Source organism: Loxodonta africana, chromosome 19 (genome assembly GCF_030014295.1).
Source record: "Loxodonta africana isolate mLoxAfr1 chromosome 19, mLoxAfr1.hap2, whole genome shotgun sequence".
In the NCBI taxonomy this organism is placed as follows: Eukaryota; Metazoa; Chordata; class Mammalia; order Proboscidea; family Elephantidae; genus Loxodonta; species Loxodonta africana.
In genome coordinates, this window is record NC_087360.1 from 76,438,149 (window position 1) to 76,456,441 (window position 18,293).

The following is an 18,293-nucleotide window of genomic DNA, read 5'->3' on the forward strand; positions in this document are numbered from 1 at the left end:
CAGGTTAAAAGTTAAGTCTAAATTAATCCTTTATAATATAGAATGTACTAATATTTTAAAAGCATACAGTGTGAATATTGTTTATTTCTGTTCAGACATAGCAATCCCTCTCCACCGTTTCCTCAGATCAAAGTTTAGTTAACCCAGTAAAGTCCCATTTCTGATCATAAGATGGGGCATGATTCCGCTTCAAATGTGTATTTTAGCAAAACATAAAAACTCATGACTTTCAGGAGTCAGTGGTCACCAGGTGTTATTAGTGTTAATTGAACCATTTTCTAGTTCTTAACTGGGGTTTTCCTTCTTTGAACGTTTACCCTGTGATGTTCACATTGTTACTCCTCAAAGATCCAGCTGGAGGTTGGTCCACAAGGTCTTGGTAGTTGTAGTCTCTGGAATAGTAATATAAGTTATTAATAAACCTAGTCTGATCTGAGTTCATACGTAAGAACCAGAGAGCAAATGTTGCTTTTACTTTATTAGGTATTAGACTCCTGTTAAAGAAAAAGTCACAGCCTTAGCATTTTTTAAATGATGAATAACAGGAGAGGTTCAGAGAAAAGCAACAAAGTTATAACAATGTAAAATATATTATCTAAGGAAAAGTAAAGTGATTATTAAACCTGAAACATAAGCTTAAGCCATTACAAAGCTCCTCAGTTACAGGGATCTGTCTGTTAACCAAAAGGGTGTATCTCAACAAGGTGCTCTGTTTTTACAAATACTGATAACAAAGTCAGAAAGGAAGAGAATGTCAAATGTTTTAGAAAACACAAAATATAGACCTGGAAATGAGATAAGGGGAAAGGTTAAAGATGAAAACGGTAGAACAGAAAGGGCTTGGGGCCCTGTGAGCGGATGCATGCTAAGACAAGAAGACTTCTTTTTGTAACCTCAGGAGATGGTAGACGTAACTGCTCTGTACCAAATAAAATTTTCAGAGTCTGCAGTGACTTCTGAAATAATTTTCCTTACATCTGATGACAGAAATGGCTATTTCCTGTTCTTTGATACCTAACGAAACTAAAAGTTGGCCATCTTTTCCCTTTTTACAGCTATATTTTGTAATTCCTGATGACAGGGCCCTTTTCTTGAGATATTTCTTATTGTGAATTGCACAGTTCCCATATTTTTGGAAGTGTTTGCTGGGTGTCTTTTGTCCTGGGACCCCAAGGGGAAGCTTCACGCGGTGAGGAACACTGCCTCGTCAGAATCCCGGTCCTTGCTGCTGTCTTCACTCGTTGCCCGCTCCCCACCGCTGGGAGACCGGCAGCTGAGGTCCTCCACCCCGGACTCCTGATCGCTGTTGGCCGACAGTTCTGGGTCTGAGCTCTTCAAGTTGTCTTGGGTTAGGATCAGAGCGGAATCCTCGTCTCCTTGTGAAGGGCTCCTGGAGGGAAATGATCTCATATTTCCACTGTAGTCCTGGGGCGTGTTGGCCATGCTGTTGTCTGAGGTGGAAAACCCAGAGTGTCTTCCGGGTTCACTCTGCTTACTCTTCACTTCCGTGCGATTTAACTGGACTTTCTGAATTTTTTCCAGCCTCTAAAAAAGAAACAACAGTTTCATGGGAAAATCACAAATCATTTACCTCTTTTTTATACATGTATGCTTTCAGTATTTATTACCTTCCATTTGGGTATAATGTTAGGAACATGGGGTCTATGTGGACATGGGTTCAAATCTAGACTTGATGACCTAGGGCAAAATAAACTCTGTGAGGCCTGGTTTCCTCATCTCTAATGTAAGGATGGTAATACCTGCCTTAGCATAGATTTCTGTAAAATTTTAAAAACACAGCGTAGGCTAAAGTACCTGGCAGTCGGTACTCCCCATTTATTAAAGAGGATTTCTGTATGATTTTACATAAATCAGGCATGAAGGGTTTACTTTATTATCTAATTTTTTATTGAGATGTAATTTGCTTTCCATTGTGCCCTTTTAAAGTGTACAGTTCGGTGGTTTTCAGTATATTCACACGGTTGTACAACTTTCACTACTACCTTCATCACAGAACACCTTCATCAACCGGAAAGACAACCCCGTACCCCTCAGCAGTCACTGTGTCTCCCTTCCCCACAGCCCCTGCGAAACCCTAATCTACTTTCTGTGGATTCGCCTAGTCTGGATGGGCATTTCATGTAAACGGAATTACACCACAGCCTTGTGGGTCTGGCTTCTTTCACTTAGCGTAAGGTTTTCAATGTTCATCTGGTTGTAGCATTTGTCAGTACTTCGTTCCTTTTGGGAGCCCTGGTGGCACAGTGGTTAAGAGTTCGGCTGCTAACTGAAAGGTTGGCAGTTCCAATCCACTGGCCATTCCTGGGAAACCCTATGGGACAGTTCTACTCTGTCCTATAAGGTCGCTGTGAGTCAGAATTGACTTGATGGCAGTGGGTTTTTTGTTGTTCCTTTTTAAAGCTGAATAACATTCCATTGTATACATATACCAAAGTTTGTTTATCCACTCACCCCATGATGGACGTTTGGGTTGTTCAAAATACATTTTATTAAAATTCATCCTTCATCGTCAGAGGGGGAGATGTTATAAAATCAAGTATTACGTAGCCATTCAAAAAGACATTCATATTAATATGCAAAAGTACTGTGGTGGGCAATATGGGGAGTAGAAATAAATACAGATCCAGCCATAAAGAACTTGGAATGTTAAAGGGCTATTTAAGAGGCAATGTTCATGTAATATAGGAGTTTGGAAGAGGCAAAAGTCTTTAAGAGCAGCGGGGCAGTATGGTTAGAGGGCAGAGATCTGATTTAGCTTCAGGGAAGAAGCATTTTTAACATGTACTTTGGACATATTATTAGGAGGGACCAGTCTCTGGAGAAGGGCATCATGCTTGGTAAATTAGAAGGTCAGTGAAAAAGAGAAAGATACTCAATAAGATGGACTGACACGGTGGTTGCAACAATGAGCTTAAACATGGCAGCGAGTATGAGGATGTGAGGACTGGGCAGTGTTTTTGTTTGGTTGTACAAAGGGTCACTAAGAGCCAGAGCCTACTCAACAGCACCTAACAACATGAACAACGATGAAGGAATATCACCACTCGTCTGTCAGCTTGTTGTACTCTGGTGCCTTGCATTTTGCTGTGATGCTGGAAGCTGTGTCTCTGGTATTTCAAATCCCAGCAGGATCACCCATGGTGGACAAGTTTCAGCAGAGCTTCCAGACTAGGACAGCCTAGGAAGAAGGACCTGGCAATCTACTTCTGAAAAACGTGGCCAGTGAGCACCTTATGAATACCGGCAGAACACTGTCTGATATAGTGCCAGAAGATGAACCCCACAAGTTGGAACCCAATATCCAGTGCCGTCGAGTCAATTCCGACTCACAGTGACCCTATAGGACAGAGTAGAACTGCCCCATAGAGTTTCCAAGGAGTGCCTGGTGGATTTGAACTGCTGACCCTTATGGTTAGCAGCCGTAGCACTTGACCACTATGCCACCAGGGTTTCCATTCCTCAAGTTGGAAGGCACTCTGCCTTCTCAAAGTAGAGCCGACCTTAATGATGTGGATGGAGTCAAGCTTTCGGGACCTTCATCTGCTAACGTGGCATGACTCAAAATGAGAAGAAACAGCTGCAAACATCCATTAATGATCTGAACATGGAATTTACAAAGTATGAATCTAGGAAAATTGGAAGTCATCAAAAATGAAATGGAACACAAAGATCAATATCCTAGGCATTAGTGAGCTGAGATGGACTGGTATTGGCCATTTTGAATTGGACAATCATATGGTCTACTATGTGGGAATGACAAAGTAAAGAGGAATGATGCCACCTTCATCATCAAAAAGAACATTTCAAGATCTATTGTGAAGTACAACACTGTCACTGATAGGATAATATCCATACACCTACAAGGAAGATCGGTTAATACGACTGCTGTTCAAATTGACACACTAACCATTAAGGCCAAAGATGATGAAACTGAACATTTTTACCAACTTCTGCAATCTGAAACTGATCAAACAGGCAGTCAAGATGCATTGATAATTACTGGTGATTGGAATGCAAAAGTTGGACACAGAAGGATCGGCAGCTGGAAAACACTGCCTTGGTGACTGAAATGATGCAGGAGATTGTATGACAGAATTTTGCAAGACCAACAACTTACTCATTGGAAATATCTTTTTTTTTCAACAACATAAACGGTGATTATACATGTGGAACTCACCAGAGGAAATACATAGGCATCAAATCGAGTACATCTGTGGAAATAGACAATGGAGAAGCTCAATATCATCAGTCAAAACAAGGCCACGGACCGACTGGTTGCTTGTATGCAAGTTGAAGTTGAAGAAAATTAAAGTCCACAGAGCCAAAGTATGACCTTGAGTATATCCCGCCTGAATTTAGGGACCATTTCAAGAATAGATTTGACGCATTGAACACTAATGACTGAAGACCAGACAAGTTGTGGAATGACATCAAGGACATCATACATGGAGAAAGCAAAAGGTCATTAAAAAGAAAGAAAAGACCAAAATGGATGTCAGCATAGACTCTGAAACTTGCTCTTGAACACAGAGTAGCTAAAACGAATGGAAGAAATGATGAAGTAAAAGAGCTAAACAGAAATTTTCAAAGGGTAGCTCAAGAAGACAAAGTATTACAATGAAATGTGCAAAGACCTGGAGTTAGAAAACCAAAAGGGAAGAACACACTCAGCATTTCTCAAGCTGAAGGAACTGAAGAAAAAAATTCAAGCCTCAAGTTGCAATAGTGAAGGATTCTACGGACAAAGGAGCCCTGGTGACGCAGTGGATAGAGCTCAGCTGCTAACCAAAAGGTCAGCAGTTCAAATCCACCAACTGCTTCTTGGAAACCCAAAGGGCAGTTCTACTGTGTCCTATAGGGTCACTAGGAGTCAGAATCAACCTGATGTCAACGGGTTTGGTTGGTTTGGTTTTGAGAGGCTTTCATGGTGCAATGCTCTTCATGAAAAAAGGCACAGAAAATAGACTGACAGTAGCAAGTGTGTCTTACTTCTTCTAGAGTCTCCAGTTCTTCCTCCAGCTGCTGCGTCTCCTCCTTCACTGCCATAAGGTAGTCTGTAACCGATTGTCGGGGCTGCATCCCCTTTTCAAAGCGGTTATACATGCCACTCCAGAACCTGGAAAGGATGGCAGGGCTTTACACGATAACACCACATCACAGTCTGTAAATTCCACACTCTCAAATCCTCTAAGTATCTCTGATACCACAGTCCCACAGTTTTCCTATCAATCAGCCAAAGGATAAAATACTAGGATCCGCAGGGAGCCACACTGCTCTCTGCATACCAATATGCATAATCTTAAAATAATACTTTTCCACAGGGGCACATCACTAGGACTTGATTCAGTGGAGTCAAGAAGATGGACGTGTCATGATTGCTACCTAAATTTAGGATTTCACATTTAACTTACACAGCACTTGGTTTATTCAACTAACTTCCTTCCAGATTCCTTCTTTCTTTCCAAATTCCTTCCTTCCTTCCTTCCAAATCCCTTCTAAATCTCAATGAGAATTTGCATTTTTAAGATACTGTTATAAAACTGCGTTCTGAAAAGAATTCTACATATGGGGGCAGATACTTTCAGGCCGCCGTTTTCTGTGTGCAGCCAAGCTTACTCCACACATTAGTTACTAGTTTTCCTTTCCCACCTTTTAAATGATTACATCGATAAACGGGAACACCTAAATTGGCCACTAAGAATCAGCACTCACAAAGCCATGATTTGTTTGCTAGCTGTATAAACACAAATCCAGTGCAGATCACTCACACAGTTAACTGATGAAGTAAGCTTTACCTGCTACACTCAGGACTGTGTATAGTTTTAGTATTTAAAATCACTGTAAGCTGATAAAAGCTGCGATGGTTTGTAGCTCCTCTAGGGTTAACTGAGCCATAATCCACCTTGAATATTTTCTTGGCTTTGAGATTTAGTATCATGATTCCCTCAATCTCTAGTCTCTAATATATGAATCAACTAAAGAGAGAAGGAGCCCTGGTAGTGCAGTGATTAAGAACTATGGCTGCTAACGAAAAGGTCGGCAGTTCGAATCCATCAGCCACTACCTGGAAACCCTAGGGGCAGTTCTACTCTGTCCTATAGGGTGTGATTAAACTTTACTCTGACCTATAGTGTCACTATGAGTCGGAATCAACTTGATGGCAATGGGTTTTAAAAGTGAAAGGGAAGGAAAGACCAGCAAAAATACCAGATCAGATATTCAAGCATCCTCTCATGTATTTTGTGTCCAGAAAAGCCTTAAAGCACAGTGTTTCATGTACTTCTGCCTCCACAATATTAAGCAGTGACAGACTCTAGGTTCATAACCACACAGTGAGGTCCCAGAGGTTGACGTACTTGTACATGAAGTTGCACGGTGTCGCAGGAAGATGCAGCGTTCCCTGGGTCTGACTGTGATCAGCTCTAAACAGAGGGTTCAGGTAGTCAGCTCGGTTCTTCCACAGGTGAGCCCAGAGAGAGTAGGTTCTTTCCTGAATTCTGTCAAAAAGACAATTAGTCTGAAAGTGACCTATCTTGGTTCTCAGCAATAGTAGATATATTACATCTGGAAAGGAAGCGGCAATTGCTTGGTGAATATCAAGTGGCCCCATTCCACAGCAGAGAAATCTGCAGCCTTTGTCTGGCTTCACGGTGCAGCAGAGGAACATTGTGTAACAGTCTCAGCTCCTCTACTGGCCTCGACAAGACGTTTAATTCCTCTAGATAAACTGCTCGAGTTTTTTGGATTGTTTCCCCAAATAATCACTGAACATTTATTATTTGCCACACATTATTCTAGGTGTTTCACACGTTTTCGTTCATTTAATCCTCACTGAATTCTGATGAGATGTGCCCATTTTACAGATGAGGAAACAGACACAGAGAAATTAAGTTGTTTGCCAAGGTAACACAGCTACTGAGTGGAAGAGTCGGACTTCAAACCCAGGCAGATACCATTAGAATTGGCTTGTCTAGCACAAGAGACCACAAAGCTGTGTCTAGGCCAACAGCTGAGCTTATAGAATGTACTCTGCTACTTTTAAATCCATGTATCAGGGATCACTCTTGAAAATTCTTGGAGAAAATGTAAACTAGTATCCTCTAGAAAAAGTAATTTTCCGTCCTGTTCTCTTCAGGCAGTATAAAACTACTAGAGTGTATTTTATCTTCACTGATAATTTGCAAAATTAAATCTGATAGTATTGTATACACCACAATTAAAATCATTTTCTTTTTGGAAAACTTCAGAACTGTTCTTGCACTTCCCACTTCACCTTGTTTCTGTTTTTTTACTTCATAATTTATTTTAAAACCATACCTTATATACTTTTTCCCTCTGGATAAAAGGAATTCAGTTTTTTATCTGAACAAACAGTGGCCTGAGTTTCAAATCTGCTTTCCCGGTTACATTTACAACTCTTATTACAGGAATATATCTGCCAAAGATGAATAATTTCTTTTAAACACAAAAATCGCTGTCTCTGACTCCAGGAATTTTCTTTGAAGTCCACCACCCTTCTGTGGGAATCAGGCAGAAACACAGAAAAAATGGAACCTGTATCCACCTGTGTCAGTCTATGACATTTAAGCCATTTATATAATGATGTCAAAAGAAGAAACTTTGAGTCAGATAGTCTTTCAGAATTATGAAAAGCCATCTAAAAGTCTCAGTCACCAATATCTTCAGATAAAAATTAGACATCAAAACACCTACCTGAGTTCTTCTCTCTCCTTTTGACTGTTACATAGGAAGTTTCCAAACTGGCAGGAATAAATGTGATGTTGAACATGAATCAGAAACCTCTCATTGAACTCAAAGGCACAGGGAAACTGTTCCATCAGCTGCCAAACACATTCAATGAACTGGTCAGCAACTGGGGAGATCTCCTTTGGGTCGCCGTCTAGATTGCCGTATCTAGAAAACAATGTATTAGAGACTTTTTAAGGCAATTAAAAAAGAATTATTAGAAAGCTATAAATGCAAAAATAATCATAAAAGCCACGATAATTTTTAAATGGGGTCCTGGTGGTGCAATGATTAAGAGCTTGGCTGCTAACCAAAATGTTCGAATCCACCAGCTACTCCTTGGGAACCCAACGGGGCAGTTCTACTCTGTCCTGTCAGTCACTATGAGTTGAAATCAACTCTATGGCAATGGGTTAATTTCTCAATAAATGTTATAAACTTGGAAAGAAGACATTGAAAAAAAATAACTCTTTAAATTCCAATATCAAGAGAACCTACTGAAGGTCTGGAGAGAGAAGGGGCGTGTCCATGTTATGCTACAAAAGAAAGTGCTTTGGACAGAGCCCTGGTGGCACCATGGTTGGTTAAGTGCTCGGTTGCTAAGCAAAAGGTTGGTGTTTGGAACCCACCAGCCGCTCTGTGGGAGAAAGATGTAGCAGCCTTGGAAACCCTATGGGGCAGCTCTACTCTGTCCTGTAGAGTCGCTATGAATCGGAATCAGCCTGACAGCAATGGGTAGTAGTAGTAGGTAGTAGTAATGGGGAGAGTGGGAAGACATATCTAAACAACTTCAGAGTTCTTGATTTTTCTACTCCCATGTTCTGAAGGGATGAGGAAGAAAGACCAAAAAAAAAAAAAAAAAAACCAGTGAAGTTACCCAAATTTCTAGGGATATTTCTATTTCTGGAGCAAAAGTTCAGCTTGTCACATAATTTATGTCCATGTTACCAAAATTCCACACATACCTTTATATCTCTTACATCTTTATTTTTCAAGAGTACATGAGAATCATCTTTCTGATGTTTATACGGATTTTTAAACAAGGACTGCCTCTAGCCTTTTATATGGTTTTTAGGAAGAATCCAGAAGGGTTATATGGGTGCCATAAAAGAGAGTAATATAAACCCTCACATTATCAGCCATGGATGATCAACCTTTGAGGAACAGAAATAAAAAGTAACGATCGATGCAAGTCTTCCCAAGCGTGGGAACATTCGAAATGATCCAGAAGCTTCTCCAACGTTTCAGTTCTGCTCACCTTTGGTAGCTTTAAAAAGATCTGCTTGATTTACTCTTTCCTCGTGACACAACTATCCAGCCAGTCTTCAGTCACCTCCTTACCCTTTGTGTCCACCTGTGTCCTGTCTCTGAAACCTTGGCTGCCTAGCAGATAGTCAGTAGAACCCCCCCAAACAGAAAGTAGCCATGTTTTCAGAAGGTTCCTTAATTGTTTGGGGGCTTTAATTTTCTCATTTATAAAATGGGACTACTGTGTTTTCCTGGAAAAATAATTATAAAAATAGAATCACAGAAAACCATACGGTGATGGTCAATTGATGCGAAATGTGAAGACTGTAAACATGTATATGAGCAGTTCCATGAACTTAAGATTTATTGAAGGGAAATATACTGAAATAGTTAAAAATGCCTGTCTAATTAAATTATTAACATGCTGCCTAAATTTACATTTCAGCACCAAAAGACTAAATCGATTTACAACAATTTCACGTTCAGAGATTGGCCAACACTACGGAGCCCTGGTGGTGCAGTGATTAAGAGCTTGGCTGCTAATCAAAAGGTAGGTGGTTCAAATCTACCAGCCACTCCTTGGAAACCCTACGGGGCAGTTCTACTCTGTCCTACAGGGTCACTATGAGTCTGAATCGACTTGATGCAGTGGGTTTGTAGAGCCCAAGTCAGGCATTATCACCAACACCAACAAAAGGAGGCTGCTGGCTTCAAAAACAAACAATAGCTGCCATTGACTCCAACTCACGGTGACCCCATGTATGTGACAGTAGAAGTCTGCTTCACAGGGCTTTCCATGGCTAACTTTTCAAAAGTAGATCACCAGGCACCTCTGGGTGGACTTGAACCTCCAACCTTTCAGTTAGCCGCTGAGCGTGTTACCATTTGCACTACCTAGGGACTCCCCCAGAATACTACTTCTGTTTATTGAGAGCCTGTTCCATGGCCCAGGCATGGAGCTAGGCTAGTTATATGCATACATATATATATATATATGTATGTATTTTTCGTTTTTTTTAGTCCTTGCTACAACCTTATGGAAGAGGGAGGTGTCCCCCATTTTATAGATGAGAGACTAAAGTTCAGAGAGGATTGAGGCCCAAAACCACATAGCTGGTCAGTGCCACAGCCTAGATTTAACGTTAGATCTGTGTGTCTGCACAGCCTGAACCTCTGTCCTACGTGAGCTCTCCAGAGACACCCCGGACAAACTTCACCTACAGCACAGATGCTTCAGAGCCAGCTCAGTGTAGCTCCCACTGTGAGAAATAAGGAGAAGCCATTGCACAAGCTTTCCACAAGGTGTAGCTTCCAGTGAGTGTCGCTTGTTACTCCGCTGGTACTTGTGCGATGGAATGTCTCAGTAAACCCAGTGTGCGTGGTGGAGGAAGGGAGAGCTGTTCCTTCTTGGCTCTAGAACAAGCATTCTGGATCTCCTCTGGAACAGTATAACCATAGTTCAAAAAAACTAAACCTGTTGCCGTCAAGTCGATTCCAACTCACAGTGACTCTAAAGGACAGAGCAGAACTATCCCATAGGGTTTCCAAGGAGTGGCTGGTGGATTCGAACTGCCGACCTTTTGGTTAGCAGCTGAGCTCTTAACCACGGCACCACCAGGGCTCCATCATTAGTTCAGTTCTACCCAGCTGATGCTAACAGTAGTCAGAGTTAGAAGTTCCTTTAGCTGTGACACAGTGTATATACCACAGACACCACTGGACTTTCAAATTAGACACACAAAGTAAGAAATCTGTAAAAAATAAGGCTATTTACCCCAGACACTCAATTGAAAACTTCAGAAACAGATTGTTTTTATCCTGAGCGTTCAAAACAACAGCTTTTTAAATATTCTTACCTGTGATTAAACTTATGACCAAAGGAAATCCAGTCCTTTTCAATTAATATCTACAAAAGAAAGAATATAAATAGCATGGAGAGAGGCAAACGAGGAAATAAAAAAAGAGAGTACAACCAATTAAAGGGTTCAGAGGTATCTGGAGCAGAAGCCACCACCCTTGGGGTATCCTGCAAACGAATAAGCACGCATTATTCATGAATATGAAGCACATATCTGAAGGGCCAAGTTGAAGGTCAACCATAGGAAAAATAAGTGGTTAAGAATGCACGCATGAAAATGTAAAAAAACCTCCCACTGAGTGCTTCCTGTGTGCCAGGAACTCTACATACTGCTTCATGTACGACCTGATTTAATTGTGAAAGGCATGTTATTATCATTCCCGTTTTGTAGAAAGGGACACTGAAGCAAAGAGGCGTTAAATACACGGCTAAGTTCACGCTTCTAGGAAGTGGTGGACGCCACCTCACAACCTCGCTCCTTCAACTGCAAAGCCCATCGCTTAACCAAGATGTGATGCTGCCTCTCAGTATAAAGTAAAATACCAACCTTCATTAGAAGAAACAGACAGGAATGTTTTCCAGTCATCTTTTTATCTTTACTACACATGAGAAGAATCCTAAAATCATGAGGGTTTGGAGTGTATGAGAAGTTTCAGCCCTGCTTTGGAATTAGAGTTCAACATGAGTTTATAGTCTCAAGAAATCTGGATGCAAAAAAAAAAAAATTTCTTTTTAATCAAATAATGAGTAGTCTCATCAATACAACGAATGCTCTAAGATGGACCGAGGTTTTCCCTAAAAAAAAAAAAAATAAGGCTTGCCCCTTAAAAAAAAGGCTGCACAGCCAATTACTGTAATTGCCGTCAATGAGGTATGGCATTTTGGGTGGGTCCTGCATGTAATGGGGCAGAATTAGAAATGACTGAGTGAGGCCTGTGTTCGCGTGTACCCAGGAACCCTTCACTCTCCAAACGTAAATGAAGGAATCTAGCCCTCCTGGCCTCAGGAGAGGCAGGGGTCTGAAGCAGAAGGGTCACTCTGAAGTCTCAATGCTATCACAGATAAATGGAAGTTCTCTGACACATCGGTAACAAAGAAAGAAAAAGCCCAAGAAGGGAAACTCGCCTCTTCTCTCTTGTCCTCAGAATGTTAGCTTGTCAGCTGAAATGACCTGATGAAGAAGCAGACCCAGTAGTGAAGACACCCCATTAGGGCTCCTCTGTCAGCATCTCTCCCTAGCATGGATTCAGGACCCACTGAAGCCCTTTCTACCGAGCCCTGGTTGAAGAGGCGCCAGGTGATCTCAGTCACTAGGGAGTACCTGCCGTCGCTTTAAGACACCAGTACCGACTTAGCCACAGCGCCACCATTCTGGGCAACTACACAGTCTGCACTGTGTCTTAAATGTCTAACTGGAAGCAACACGTCACAGTTGGATGCGTACCTAAAAGAAGCAACATCTGAGAGAGGATACACCCGTGTGTCATCTCAGCCGAGAACACAGAACCACTGTGAACATTTCAGTATTCTCACCCAGAGCTGTGAAGGCCTTCTTAAAGAAATAAAGGCTAGAAATGAAAACAGTTTTTCATGCAAGGACTTTGTTATTGATTGAACTGTGTTCCCCAAAGGTATGTGTTGGAATTCTAACCCCTATACCTGTAGATGTAATCCGGTTTGAGAATAGAGTTTTCTTTGTCATGTTAATTAGATCATACCCAAGTAGCCAAACGAGACCAAACCCATTGCCCTCAAGTAGATTCCAACTCATTACGACCCTATAGGACAGGGTAGATTGCCCCACAGGGTTTCCAAGGAGTGGCTGGTGGATTCGAACTGCAGACCTTTTGGTTAGCAGCTGAGCTCTTAACCACTACACCACCAGGGTGGGTTCTAATCAGATCACTTCTGAGTTATACAAAGAGCAGATCAGACACAGAGTCACACAAAAACGTGGGGGAAAACAGATATCACATGAGAACCACCAAGGAGCCAAGGAACACCTGGGACTTGGCTGAGGAAGGAATTGACGAAGCAAGACCCTGATTTGGCCTTTTGGCCTCCAGAAGTATGAGAGGACAAGTGTCTCTCTTTAAAGCCGCCCACTTGTGGTATTTGTATAACAGCAGCACTGTCAAACTAAGACAAGATTTTTGCACACAAAGTATAGATTTTTTTCCTCCAAATATTTTTTCTGAAAAGTGTTTTGTTACACGTTCATGTCATCTAAAACGTGAAACATTTAAGAGCAAATGATGTATAAAACTCACTACCTTACAAACTACTGAATATATTGTATATCCGCACCCAAATTCACATTTAATAGTATGGATCTGAATTGGTTTCAACATCCCAGAAGGCCACCTCTATATCCCAAGGTTTTTTCACCTTTTCCCCTTTAGTTATCCCCGCTGATCTCTTACTAAGAGAAAAACAACATTGATTAAATTAAAAAAAAAAAGTTGCCAACAGTTGCCCAAACAGACAGGCCCACTATGGTCTGAGCGCTGCCTGGGAAAGGCGAGAGCACTGGACGGCCGCACTCACCATGAAGCCCTTCAGCGTCCGGTAGTGCGGATCCAGCAGGAGGCTGGCCACCGAGCACACCTGTGCCGTCCTATCCCAGCCATCGGAACAGTGAACAAGCACGCTTATTCCTTCCTCGGAAACTGCCTAAAAACACAGGATCAGCAGAGTCACGGGATAGAGCAAAAGGACAAAGATCTCATAAGAACTAGGCTTGGCTTTACACTTAAACAAAGAAACAGGCCAGAAGAACAAAACAAAAGCCATCCGTTCATTCGTTCGTGTTTGTTACCCACCCAGTAGGGGAAGAGCCAAGGAGTTACTCGGTGAGGTGGCCAAAGCTTTAGCTATTCTTCCCATTACGTGTGGATAAAGAAAAGTGAGCTTCCCGTGCAACACATCGCCAGGACGCATCCCCTGGCTCCACGACGCCCCCCCCCCCCCCCGCCGCCCCAGCCTGCCCCTCCCTCCAGCTCTCCGCCTTACGCCCTTCCAGTATTGAAACTCTGGAGCTGTCATCAGTCCAATCCATCACCAAAATGGAAAAGACATAAAAATAAATTATAAAACCCTGAAGTTAGAAATAAAGGGATAAGAGCCAAGTAATGGATCCTGGATGGAGAAAGAGGGAGACAACAAAGGGAAAAATTATACCAGAAAATATCCAAGAAAGGAATTTCTATTTGCTGTCACAAATGAGCGCACCATTTTTAGCATCTCGAGTACCTCGGCAGGGAACATAAATTGGGAAACGTGGTGATTTCATCATGTTATCTATGACTATCTGAAATTCTGTGTCTACTCATTTATGCATCTTCTGTCTCTCACACCAGAATACAGGCTCGTGAGGGTTGAGACTTGATCTGACTTATTCAGCATGGTATTCTTGCGCCCAGAACAGTGCCTGGCATTCAGTAAATATGTGTTAAATAAATGAATTATCTAAAAAGGGAAGTAAACAATGTCATCAAAAAGACACAGTTCTCTTTGAGGCCAAATCAGAGAAATTTATGAAAGGACACCAAATAACCAGATGAACAATGCATTCAATAATAGCTTATATGAAATTTGCAGCAAGATCTGTCCCACGGCAGAAAGGAATCCACCTACCAGCTACAATAACATAGCTTTTGCTTATGCCTTGATTAAAATGGATAAATCCATTTACTAAGATCTAGGCAACAGGCAAGGTGCACAAGAGTTAAGCACTTGGCTGCTACTCGAAAGGTCTGTGGTTTGAACCCACCAGCCACTCCAAGGAGAAAAGACCTGGCGATCCGCTCCCGTAAAGGCTACAGCCTGAGAAACCCTTGGGAGAGTTCTACTCTGTCATACAGCGTCGCTACGAGTCAGAATCGACTCAACAGCACACAACAACAACAAGGCAACACGTAGTGTCACACCGAGTGAGTCACATTTGGTTGTTCCCTGGGAGGAAAAATTTCTTCCTTCCTCTCAGGACCAAGCCAAGCTGAAGAGAAAATACTCTGCAGGTATTTTACTGTTCGACAGCTGCGCTGAGATACTATCAGCTGAGCACCATCCCAAACCCATGGCCATCGAGTCAAATTCCAACTCATAGAGACCCAATAGGACAGAGTAGAACTGCCCCCATAGGGTTTCCAAGGCCCTGGTGGCACAGTGTTTAAGAGTTATGGCTGCTAACCAAAAGGTCAGCAGTTCAAATCCACCAGCTGCTCCTTAGAAGCCCTGTGGGGCAGTTCTACTCTGTTCTATAGGGTTGCTATGAGTGGAAATCCACTCCATGGCAATGAGTTTGGTTTTTATTTTTAATCTTTATGGAAGCAGACTGCACCATCTTTCTCTGGAGGAGCGGCTGGTGGGTTGGAACAGCTGACCTTTTCAGTTAACAGCTGAGCACTTTAACCACTGTGCCACCAGGGCTCCTGCTGAGCACCATACTCTCGAAAAGCCACATCTTCTCGTGGCAAACTAGGCGGAGGCCTCCAGAGCTTGCCACCCTCTCAGGGTAGCCCGAGGGGAGGAAACAGGGCCTGCTCTCTGAAGTCAGGTGTCCCAGGGCACTACCTGAGTTTACTGTCTCTGCCACCTCATTCGTACCTTTGCGATGAAGATCCCTGCATCCATGATGGCCTTGATGTGCCTTAGCCAGCCAGAGTTCTCCAGTCCCCACAGGAAATCACTCATTGAGGGAGACTTAAGCTCACACACTGCAAGATAAATGGGGTTAGGAAAATGAAATAAAGGGGATATCTCATTTTTTTGCAGGCAGTTGATGAACGATTCTTTCCTTATAGTTAACATTTCCTGGATGGAAGACTCAAATCAAGACGAATGCCCAAACTTACCAAAACTGCTTCTATTGAACCATTTCACGTTTTCTACCTTCTAGGGGCCCTGGCGGCGGAAGAGCTCAGCTGCTAACCAAAAGATTGGCAGTTCGAATCCACCAGCCACTCCTTGGAAACCCTGTGGGGCAGTTCTGCTCTGTCCTCTAGGGTTGCTATGAGTCGGACTCAAAGACAATGGGTTTGTTTTTTTGAGTTTTATTTAGATATAATTCATATAACATAAAACCCACCTATTTAGAGTTTACAGGTGAGTGTCTTGTCGTAGATTTACAGACTCATGTGTTCATCACCACCATCAACTTTAGAATATTTTCATCACCCCAGTGAGAAGCCCCACTCCTCTCAGCCTTCACCCCCAGGCCCTCTGCCCACCTAGTCCTTGTCTCCGTGATGGAATCATACAACACGTGGGCCTTCGTGACTGGCTTCTTTCACTCAGCATAATGTTTTCAAGGCTCATCCATGCTGTAGCACGTGTCAGTGCTTAAATCCTTTTTATGGCTGATGGTTAAAAGTGAGCAAGCCCTGCTCCCCTGTCCCAGCTGGGCAGAGACCTGTCCTCTGGTGCCGCTCCCGGCAATACTGGCCAGGCCCTCCAGGCGGCAGGCTTGCCTCTTCCCCTGCACTGAGTCCAGCGGGCAGCAGTGCGTGAAATTCCAGCACCCTCTGTGAGTTCTCGCCTCTCCCAGGGTGCCTGCTCTCTGGTCTTTCTGTCCAACCCCAGGCCATGACCCAAAATGTTCAACTGAGTCCTAAAATACAGACATTCTGCCGTGTGGAGGCTCGGGACTCAACTGATTGCTTTAAATCGTCCACAGGCAGCACTCGCCTGCAAACAGTTTTTTTTTTTTTTCACCGAGCCCGTCAAACTTTTGGGTTATAATTGTAGGGCTTAGAGCTAGTTTGCATTCTCGTCTATTTTAAAAAGTCCAGGGAGCCTGAGGAATATGTTGGCACCCAAGCTCTGAAGCTCAGCCCAAGAACAAATGATCCTTTTCACCTTCTCTTCCCACCAAGTGTGGAAACGACAGCAAGTTTAAAAATAAAGACACCAGACTTTCCAGCTAACCTGGAGTCGGCCTGGGCCAAAAGCAAGAGGGGAGTGGACAGCTCTCAGAACAAGGCCCTAAAATTGACTGCCAGGGAGAATGTTCCAGAGCTTTCCTTTCCATTTGAGCTTACACAGCCAGGGACCAGCTGCTGAGTTCCCCGCCCTGTCAGCTCCCTTGTTCCTGCCCTAAGAATGGCTCCTTTTTGGACATTTCTGTTTTCAGGAGCAGTAAAGTCACATGCTAAGCAAAATAATCTCACCAGGCTTTCAAGCAAGGTAACAGCCGAGAGGGCATATTCCCCTAATGCGGGCGGAGTGGCTGGGCTAAAAGCAAACAGCATTTCAGATGATTAATTCACACAGACAGATGGGGGTACACTTGAGACTGAAACAATGCCTCAATTTTTAAATATAAAACTGTTGGGTTTGTTTGGATAAACTCAGGATAAGGCAGGAATACCGATTTGTTCACTCCTGTTGCCAAACCCAAACCAATATTTACAAACCATTTTGCTGAACAAAGTTCAGCTGACGTCAGCAGCATATGCCACAGATTACAGAGAAACGTACTCACTAACCAGGAGTTTAACGCCCAATTCTACTAATGTTTGTTTTATATAAAACAGGATCCCGTGATACATATAAACCACATTTTAAAAAAACAGATGTATAATTTTGGAGTCTGAGGAAATGTGGAATTTACGTAGAAGAAGATAAGCCTTGGATGGTCTTCCTTGGATATCTCCCTCACCGAGCTCATTTCTTCCAATACAGTCACTGGGTAGGGGCGGTAAGAACACTAAGGACGTTTCTCTTTGAACCCTGTGGGACTGGACTTTCTTGGACAGTAAGAGCTACAGCTGAAATGCATGTGACCTTGCCCTTAATTACTAGCCTGACCCACACCAGAATTCTACAGAAGTTTGAACTGTCCCTCATTTTGGAGTCAAGAAGACAAGCCCGATGAGATGGTCTTCGAAGAACTGGCAAAATGGCAGTGTCCCTTCATTGAACACTCTAGCAGGGGAAACCACTCAAAGAGGACTTAATCATGGCCTATCAGATGGGAATTTTTAGTTATGCCTCTTTTGTAGTCTCTCCGTCTTACTTAGAGTCCACCATGGTGGCCCAGAATAAACTTCTGAGCTCAGCTGTGAATTGTGTTCGATTTATTAATGTTCGTGGTGCTCTCCCTCCCGTTCACGCCCACCAATACAGACCCTCTTTACAGAGAACTTCACATTAACTGCAGGGATTTGGATATTACATTTTCCATAGGACACCAACAAGATTAAAGGTTATTCTTTAAAACAATGCAGCCATTTTAAAAACTATGATTTTTTTTTTCTGGAATTTTTACACAATTAATAAAGCCACGGAACCCATTCATTTATAGCCTTGTTTTCTTTTAAAGAATGATGTTAATATAATTTTTTTTAAAGATGTGATCAATCCTAAATTCTGTATTCCTATGTTAGAATTACTTAAGTTTGTAATACAGGAAATAGTA

At 42.5% G+C, this 18,293-nt stretch overlaps 1 protein-coding gene across 1 annotated transcript in view; it reads right to left on the reverse strand.

Annotated features, from left to right (window-relative positions):
* Positions 1–423: 423 nt before the first annotated feature.
* MTMR7 (myotubularin related protein 7) overlaps positions 424–18,293 on the reverse strand; it is an 80,577-nt gene continuing 62,707 nt past the window's right edge. Inside the window, exons 8-14 of the mRNA XM_010592500.3 lie at positions 15,482–15,591; positions 13,421–13,546; positions 10,872–10,921; positions 7,735–7,935; positions 6,378–6,518; positions 5,011–5,137; positions 424–1,545 (exon numbers count right to left, since the gene is read on the reverse strand). Coding sequence (XP_010590802.2) covers positions 1,183–1,545; positions 5,011–5,137; positions 6,378–6,518; positions 7,735–7,935; positions 10,872–10,921; positions 13,421–13,546; positions 15,482–15,591 — 1,118 coding nt within the window. The 3' untranslated portion in view covers positions 424–1,182. The remainder of the gene's footprint in view (positions 1,546–5,010; positions 5,138–6,377; positions 6,519–7,734; positions 7,936–10,871; positions 10,922–13,420; positions 13,547–15,481; positions 15,592–18,293) is intronic.